The sequence below is a fragment of the Phyllobates terribilis genome, unplaced genomic scaffold (genome assembly GCF_046119375.1).
Source record: "Phyllobates terribilis strain yellow unplaced genomic scaffold, ASM4611937v1 Scaffold_13__5_contigs__length_258822181, whole genome shotgun sequence".
NCBI lineage: Eukaryota > Metazoa > Chordata > Amphibia > Anura > Dendrobatidae > Phyllobates > Phyllobates terribilis.
Genome location: NW_027362773.1, coordinates 126,954,987 through 126,964,518, shown reverse-complemented (window position 1 = coordinate 126,964,518; position 9,532 = coordinate 126,954,987). Strand labels below are relative to the sequence as shown.

Here is a 9,532-nt window from a genome sequence, read left to right as displayed (position 1 = left end):
TATATTCTATATGTAAGATCTATAGCTTTAACGCTAGATTTCCGGTGATAGTTAGCAAAAACACCACAAATTGTTATTTCTTCTATTTATAGAGAGGTACTAATCATAAATACTTGTCTGTAAATTTAAATGACCACGATTTTTGAAGGAATTATCTGAGCATTACTTTATACATGCAATTCTTATTGATATATTTATCATTGCACATCCCCTTTTTTTTTGTTTATTCCATTTCCATCCGCTAGTTGTTTAGCGTGACAGTATCCAATTTTTATCTAAAAAAATAATAATTTAGATCAATGTTTCTGTGACATAAATATATATATTTTTTCTCCAATAGGTGTGATACATGTCTGTTTCATCTCCAGATACAAGCTCTTCCATTGATTCTGCCTAAATAAATGGAGCACAAAGGGAAAACTCTGACGTACATGAATTCTTTTATCATTTTAATTGCACAACTGTTCCTTGCAACCATTTTCTTTTCACTCTATAACTATGCAAATCGCTCATTGGTAAGCAGTGAATTTTCAGATATAAGTATCCACCAAAAAACAGCTAACAATACTAAGATCATCCTTGTTTGGACATGGCCATTTGGTCAAGTTTTTCCACTTAATAAATGTCCACCATACACTGATATTTCTGGATGCTTTTATACAGCTAACAGATCATTGTATTCTTCTGCAGATGCAGTTGTTATTCACCATAGAGATGTTTGCAATTCCAGAAAACAATTACCCCAGATGCCAAGACCACCAAATCAGTACTGGGTTTGGTTTAACATGGAGTCTCCAACACATAGCCCAAACTTGCATTTTATGGATGATCTTATAAACCTCACAATGTCTTACAGAGCTGACTCAGATATTTTCTCACCTTATGGTTGGCTAGATCCGAATAAAGAAGAAGATACCTTCCAAATTCCTCCAAAGACCAAGCTGGTGGCCTGGGCTGTAAGTCACTGGAACCCAACTCATGCAAGACTGCACTATTATGAGGAACTAAAGAAATTCCTATCTGTAGACATTTATGGAAGCAAGCATTTACCTCTGCGAAGAAATGAACAACAGAAAACTTTGTCACAGTATAAGTTTTATCTCGCCTTTGAAAATTCTGTTCATGAAGACTACATTACAGAGAAACTCTGGGATAATGCATTGTCGTTTGGATGCGTACCAGTTGTACTTGGTCCTCCTCGTGAAAACTATGAACGCTTTATTCCTAAAGACTCTTTTATACACGTAGATGACTTCTCCACAGCTGAAGAGCTCGCTAAATATATCTTGAAGTTGGACAGTGATGAGAAAGCTTACCAACAGTATTTTTTATGGAGATCCAGACTTCATCCTTTTGGAGGTACCTATTGGCCGAGTTATTATTGCAGAGTATGTAAAGCACTGAAAGAGGCACCGGCACACATAACTATTTCAAAACTTGGAACATGGTACAAATGATCGTAGGAGGTGTTGTTTTTTTCTTTTAACATTTTATGCTATCATTATTGAATATGCTACCTTTAGTGATGAGCGAGCATGCTCGTTACTCGAGATTTATAAGCATGCTCGGGTGTTTTCCGAGTATCTTCAGCGTGCTTGGGTGTTATGTTTGAGTCAATCCGTGTTCATGATTTGCGACTGTTTGACAGCTTTAATACATGTGAGGAATGCATAAGAAACAGGCATTCATCACATGTATTAAAGCTGTCAAACAGTCGCAAATTATGCACACGGAGTGAGTGAAACATAACACCGAGCACGCTGAAGATACTCTGTGTTCGCCCTAGCATGCTCGCCAAAAGGGTTAACAGAACATACTCACTCATCACTAGTTACCTTATAAAGTATAATAAATTAAAGAAAATCTGTCACTGGAATTTCAGCCCCCAAACTATTTATATATTCATGTAGTTCTTTGAAAGAGAAGTCCTGAAATATCTTTACATGACCAATAAGTTCATCCGTTACTGTAGAATCAGAGTTTGATTTCATATGCAAATGAGACTGTACAGCTTTTTGTAGATCTGAAACCTGTGTCACTACAGCTCTATTCCCCACCCAGCACTGCCTCCTCCTGCTTGACTGATGGCTCCTTTACTTGAAGTCACAAAGCATGCATGCTTTTAGACAAGCAGGAGGAGGTGGTGCTGGGGAGGAAATGGAGCTGGAGTGACACAGTTTTAAGATCTACAAAAAGCTCTTCAGCCTCATTTGCATATCAAATGTTGATTTCTCAGTAACAGAGGAATTGACTGGCCATGTAAATTAATTGCTGGACTTGTGTTTAAAAGAGCTACATGCGCATATAGATAGTTTAGGGTATGAAATCCGGCTGTCAGATTCACTTTAAAGTCCTAATCCTTTGCATTGCAGCATAATGTAAAAGACGTATCATCATGCTGTATGAACCAAATACAATTGAATTGCATTATTCCTTCTTCTAATACACACCTCAACTGCTGCAGAACCTCTTTTTGAGCAGTAAGAGAGATATGCAGGTATGGATCATTTTTTGCAATATCATCAGAAAGGAACAGCGCTGTATAATGCAAACCACAATTGTTAACTAAAAAAATTCACTATGGAGCTGATTTAATAAATTGAATTTGGCAAAGTAAGAAAGAATTCTGGCAGACAGTCCATGTGTCACATTTAATTACGTTTTTAGACATTTTTTATGTCTCATTGGACACTTTTATAAAATATATATAAAAATGGGGAATGACTAAGTGTATTTGTAAATTACACCAAATTTATTAAAGGTGTTTTCTCAAGATGTATTTTTAGGAGCGCACTAATTTATCAGTGGGAGATGCGCTCTTGAAGATTGATATTTCAGACCAGTGGCATGGTCATGCTGCTAGTTTGAACTGCACAAAAAAATAAAGAAATGTATAGAGCAGGAGAAGGATACCAAAAATATTATTTTATTAACAAATCACAAAAAGACTTACATTTAATAACAAATGCACAATAATATAAAAGTTTGTGGCTATGATAAGCCAAGAATCCTATCGCCCAGTGTCCTATAATCAAATCCAATAAAATATTTTATAAATAATATATATCATGTCCTGGTCAGGTATCACATAGAGAAAAATATGACGTTATCAAAGTGCAAAAAACAAATCATAAACAGTGATCAATAATAGATTATAAAGCAGAAGTAGCATGTGTGACATTACAGTGGTTTACAATAATAATGGATATTGATCAAATATAACATCGATAACACTAAAGTAAGCCTATTATACTAATATAGAGCAAAATGAAAGGCTATGTGAAAGGGTCATTGTCTTTTATGAGTGTGATACAGTGTAATGCTGTTTTTACCATTTATGTATTATAATATATTACTGGCCATTGCGTTTTTCTTGTTTTTTTGTGCACCTCAGTGAGCAGTATTGGGCCCTCTTCTTTTTAACATATTTATTGTAGACAGCATACAGAGTAGAATTTCAATATTTGCAGAAGATAATAAACTCTGCAGGGTAATCAATACCGAGGGATTTATGTAAGCTGGAGGCTTGGGATGAGGAATAGCAATTGAAGTTTAATAAAAATAAATGTAATGTCATGTACTTGAGCAGAGGAAATAAAATGAATAATTATGTACTAAATTGTAAAACACTGGGTAAAACTGTCACTGAAAAACACTTGGTTGCATGGGTGGAAGGCAAACTCAACTTTAGTGACTAGTGCCAGGCGGCTGCTGCCAAGGCAAATAAAATCATGGGATGCATTAAAAGAGGCATAGATGCTCATGAGGAGAACATAATTTTGCATCGATTCAAGTTACAAGTGCAGCCACACTTAGAATGCTGTGTACATTTTTTGGTCTCCGGTGTATTAAACTTGGGGTTATTCAGTTTGGAAAAATGAAGGCTTAGAGGTGAACTTATTACAATGTACAAATATATGTGGGGACATTACAGAGATCTGTAAAATAATCTTTTTACACAGGCCTTTGATGGTGACAAGAGTCATCCTCTACCTCTAGTGGAAAGAAGATTCAATCATCATAGATGGCAATTTTTTACTGTAAGAGCAGTAAGACTATGGAACTCTTTGCCACATGATGTTGTAATGGTTGAATAAATACAAAAGTTCAAGGAGGCCTAGATGCCTTTCTTGAAACATATAATAATATGGGTTATGGGCATTAGATTCAGTGATGGGGCTTTAAGCCAGGGAACTATTGTACCATCGGATCTTCCATTGTGCTGACATGCGCAGTGCAACTTCCGGGACGCCAGCCGTGGCGAGACACTCGATGATGGATTGCGCACATGCGCCCAACATCACAGGTGTACCACCAGGTAATACAACCACTATAAACATCAACTGAGGACACTGCCCTAGTACCCCCTGATGAAGCTGCATATGAAACGTGCGCCGGGGTATTCGGCAGTGTGGTATTTATGCTTGATGGCACATGGTGTATATAGGTTTTGGTTTAGTTCCAGGTGATACTTCAATGTATGTGAGCACTAATGCAGGGGGTCTCCTAGCTCTTTAAATTGATGTTTATCAGCAGGGGTGGCTTAAGAGTAGGCAGGGACCTGGGCAATTTAGAAGGCATGGGACCGCTCCCCAGGTACCCAATGTATCACGTGACATGTCAATGATCCCCTTTGATAAATCATGTGTTAGGCCATGTGAGTAACACACACAAGCTCTGGTGCACACTTGTAGATGGAAAAAGAAAGAGATACCGGTGCACACAGCGCGCCGTGCAAATTTTACCCTTATGTACAGCACTATGCATAACATAGCTCTATATAAGATAGAGCAGGGGTGGGAGATACATTTTCCCAAGGGGTCACTTGAGAGACCATGACTGTTGGGGAGGCTGAATCAATAGGCTGAAATTAATTCTGCTCAATATTAATATTAACATATTAATTATAATTATTTTTACATTAATTGCATGACTTAATATTGAGCACAATTAAGTATGCTGACATCCCCTATATACAGTAAGAGCCCCCACATAGCCGAATACATACAGTATGAGCCCCCACATAGCCCCCTACATACAGTATGAGCCCCCGCATAGCTCCCTATATAATGTATCAGCGCCCACATAGCTCCCTAGAACAGTATGAGCCCCCGCATAGCTCCCTAGATACAGTATGAGCCCCCGCATAGCCTCCTAGATACAGTATGAGCCCTGCATAGCTCCCTAGATACAGTATGAGCCCCCACATAGTCCCCTACATACAGTATGAGCCCCCGCATAGCTCCCTATATAATGTATCAGCGACCACATAGCTCCCTAGAACAGTATGAGCCCCCGCATAGCTCCCTAGATACAGTATGAGCCCCCGCATAGCCTCTTAGATACAGTATGAGCCCTCGCATAGCCTCCTAGATACAGTATGAGCCCCTGCATAGCTTTCTTGATACAGTATGAGCCCATGCATAGCCTCCTAGATACAGTATGACCCCTGTATAGCTCCCTAGATACAGTATGAGCCCCCGCATAGCTCCCTAGATATAGTATGAGCCCCCTCATAGCCTCTTAGATACAGTATGAACCCTCGCATAGCCTCCTAGATACAGTATGAGCCCTGCATAGCCTCCTAGATACAGTATGCGCCCCCGCATAGCCCCCTAGATACAGTATGAGCCTCCCGCATAGCTTCCTAGACACAGTATGAGCCCTCGCATAGCCTCCTAGATACAGTATGAGCCTCCGCATAGCCTTCTAGAGACAGAATGAGCTCCCACATAGCTCCCTAGATACAGTATGTGTCCCCGCATAGGTCCTGAGATACAGTATGAGCCCACATAGCTCTTTGGTTTTATTCTAAAATGAATACATTTTGAATTTTTAAGTGGATAAATTTGTTAGCTAGCTATTGATAATCCTCGGCTATATATCTGTTTTTTGTAAACGCATGCAGTCACGTACACATGCAGTCAGTCACCAGCAGGCATGCACACACATTGTCATACACACACGGTCATGCACATGCAGTCACGCACATACGTACATGCAGTCACGCACTCACGCAGTCAGACATCAGCAGGCATGCACACACATGGTCATACACACAATCATACACGTGCAGTCACACGCACACGCAGTCTTGTACACATACGCAGTCATGCACACATGTAGTCTTGTACACACACGGAGTCTTGTACACATGCACACACACAGTGAGACACAAGCAGGCATGCACACACATGGTCATACACACACGGTCATGCACATGCAGTTATGCACATACGCACAAGCAGTCACATATACAGATGTGGTGCCCCTGAGGGTTCGGTCGCCACAGAGGTACTGCATCTCACCCAGAGGTGTGGTATCTCACTCTCAGGTAAGGAAGGAGTACAGCTCGGGACCCTAACACCTGCATCCAACACATTCCACACCAGTGGGGGCAGGGCAAGATTGCTCCTAAGGGAAAGCACAGTCCCTGGTCCCTAGCTGAGGGGTGGAACTATGTAGTGGGTGTGGGTGGAGGAAGTAGCTTAGGGGAGCACATGAAGGAAAGTATAAAGAGAGAAGCCATCTTGTTTAGTCAGAGCAGTCAGAGAGATCAGTCTGAGGAGGAGAAGTGTGGGAGCAGGAGCTCTGTAGGAGCTCTGCTCAGGAGGAGGGCCTGAGGAGAGGCCCAGGACTGAAGGAGAAGGAGAGAGGAGCAGGAAGGGCTCCAGGAATGAAGAAGGGACCCCAGGGGTACGGGCAGTGCTGGAGGCCACCCGTATGCCCGAATCTACCAGGAGGTGGAGGGGTCAGGCCACACAAAGGGGACCGGTCCCTCAACTAGCGGAGGACTTTATGTCTCAACTAGAAACCGGAGGCTGCAGTATTTCAAGTCCTGCAGCCAACAGTCCATATCAGTCTCACCAAGAAGGTAGCCATAGAGGACCCAGGGGACGGAACAGACGTCACCCAACAAGGCCCACGGGTACCGGATTGGGACACACAGAAGGGGGTCCTGCTAAGTACTCCGGAGATATCTGATGGTTGACTGAACCCCTCCCTGAGTAAGCGCAGCAAGGCGAGGGAAGTTACACTGGTACCTGTAACTTGGACTGCCACAACCGTGAGTAAAGGCCCTGAGGACTGCACCCCACTGTCTCTGTGATTATTATCTGCGCCATCACCCCTGCACTACAACGCCCAGCATCACCTATAACATCTACCACATTCCCTGCCCTGGAGCTAAGCTCTGCCTGTGGAGAGCTGAACCAACCCTGCGGCACCAACATCAGCTCCAGAGGTTCTGCACAGCAGCGGCGGCTCCATATAGCCGCATACCACAAGTGGCGTCATGAAGATTTTATAAAAACTATAAATCCCCTGTAAATATTCCCCTTTGCATTGACCGCCCTGGGTCACGGACCAGGTCACCGCCACTGTGACATCTCCCCTACCAACGACCGGCCTGGCACCGAGTACCCCACGACCCAGGGGGCGCGTCACAGACATATACAAAAAAAAAAAAAATTTCACCTCTATTGTTCATTCTTCTAGCGCCCTATAGACTGCTTTTTTATTTAATTTGGACCACTTTCAGTCCCCCTTTGGGGGTTAGCGGCAGGAGCAGCTTCTAGTTAATCATTCTTAAATCCCCCTACTATAAAATTCCCCTTTAGCTGCTCAACTAAGGACCTGCGGTTGGGGACTGCACTCTCCTAACTTTCAGGACTTGTGGTGATGCACATCTGATCCTGAGTCACGTGATCTGTGGGCGGACACGTGGCCTGCAATTTTGGAACCTGGAAGCGGTGAGCACGAGCGGCGGTCTGCAGCACACGGCACGTGGTGTGCCAAGCTACCTGTACCTTGTGGTGAGACGTGCCTGCTCATTCCATCCTCACACTAACACCGGAGTTGTGCAGGGGTGCACAACTCCAATAGGTGAGTGGCCTTTTGGCTGTTTCCATCACATCTACCTATCAGGTCCTTCACATAGTGCGCTTTTTCTCCTTTTCTTTTACAGACATATACAAAGACACATACAGACATAAACATATTTGAAGACATACACAAAAATACACATAAACAGATATAACACAGACATACATAAATAAACACACTCATATATGCACACACAGACAGACACACTAGGGGTATTTTTACATTGGGAAGCAGCACGTCACTCACCTTCCCCCAGCTTGGCTCCATTCCAACTCCTCTCCAGTGGGAAGCAGCAGTGCAGGGCGAAGAAGAAGCAGCCAGGTGGACCCCACCAGAGCCCAGATTGCCCTCATTACAATCCGCATATGTCTATTAGTGATATGAGTGTTTACTTGTAGCATTAGTGCTCTATACATTTAGAGACTGGTTATATTGTTATCTACTGTACAGTTATATAAACTCAATGTCTCTATAATTTGTGAGGACTAAATTCCTGTACCACTATTATTTTGTTATACTGGCTGATTTCTAGTGTTTTTTTCATGCTAATTATTAATCTGACCGCACTGCCCTTTTTCCTTTTATATTGGTTTTATGATTTTTTTTAATGCTTTTTTCTTTTGTAGTTGTGCTAATATTTGTTCATTAATAAAGTTTAAATATATTTTGATTAAAATGTTAGCGGTAAAATGATTCAAATGTTGGTGCTTTATTCTATGTGAATTGGTGGTAATTATAGGATTTTGTATTGATCGAGGGAACTAGTCTGATTGCCAAGTGTAGTTGGGAAGTTGGGAAGGAATTTGTCCCCTATGTGGAGCTATTAGAATTTGCTCCACGGGGTTTTTGCCTTCAACTGGATCGACATGTTAGGCTATAGGTTGAACTTGATGATCTTAAGTCTACCTTCAACCTTAAAAACAATGAAATTATGAAACATTCCTAAGAAAACTCGTTTCACTATACTCTTTCAAAGTAAAAAGGCTGCCGGTCACCCAATGAACAAGCAAAATGCTCGTTCACGGACTAAATTAGATTTTGCACAGTGCAAAAGATCATCGTTCCTAGCGCGATACTGAGAACCATATCAGAATATGCGCACTGAGCGATCTATTGCAGATCTACTACAGAACGCTCATTGCTCATTGTTTACTTTGGTCTGCCTGTGTTAAGGTTCACTGATTGGTGGTCATTTAGTGCCACGGGTCGGTCTGTATACACAGAACTTACTCTAACATCAGTTATGACATTATACTTATTTATGGGTACTCTGAATGCTCAACTAATCTGCGCAAGTGTATTAATACCTATGGCTACTAATCTGCATGTCTTCCCAGAGCATGCGTGGGTAACGTGCATCTGCAAAGTAAGGGTGAAGGGTTCAGTTGAGAAAAACACATGTGAAATTAATGTATCACATGATCGCTTGTCCGCTTAGATTATGTACTCTTGAGAGTACTTCATGCCAAACGAGGTTATGGCATGATGGATTCCCCGCCGTATTGCATTCCTCACTGTGATACTGCCAACGAACCCAGGCAACATATGAGCACTTTATGACTTTTCGTATATGCAGTTTACTCATAATTAGCACATTGTGGATTGATCCATTACAGTTTTTGTAGGTGAAATTATGCAATGAGTTTGT

The 9,532-nt window shown here is 41.8% G+C and overlaps 1 protein-coding gene across 1 annotated transcript; it reads left to right on the top strand.

The window, feature by feature from the left end:
- Window positions 1-401: 401 nt before the first annotated feature.
- On the top strand, window positions 402-1,457 carry LOC141174597 (4-galactosyl-N-acetylglucosaminide 3-alpha-L-fucosyltransferase FUT6-like). The gene has a single exon (XM_073659537.1). It carries the CDS (start codon window positions 402-404, stop codon window positions 1,455-1,457), a length of 1,056 nt encoding a protein of 351 aa, XP_073515638.1.
- The last annotated feature ends 8,075 nt before the right edge of the window (window positions 1,458-9,532 follow it).

What these genes read in the sequence shown, in the direction of transcription:
- LOC141174597 (XM_073659537.1), top strand. Translation starts at nt 402, where the DNA reads ATGGAGCACAAAGGGAAAACTCTGACGTACATGAATTCTTTTATCATT.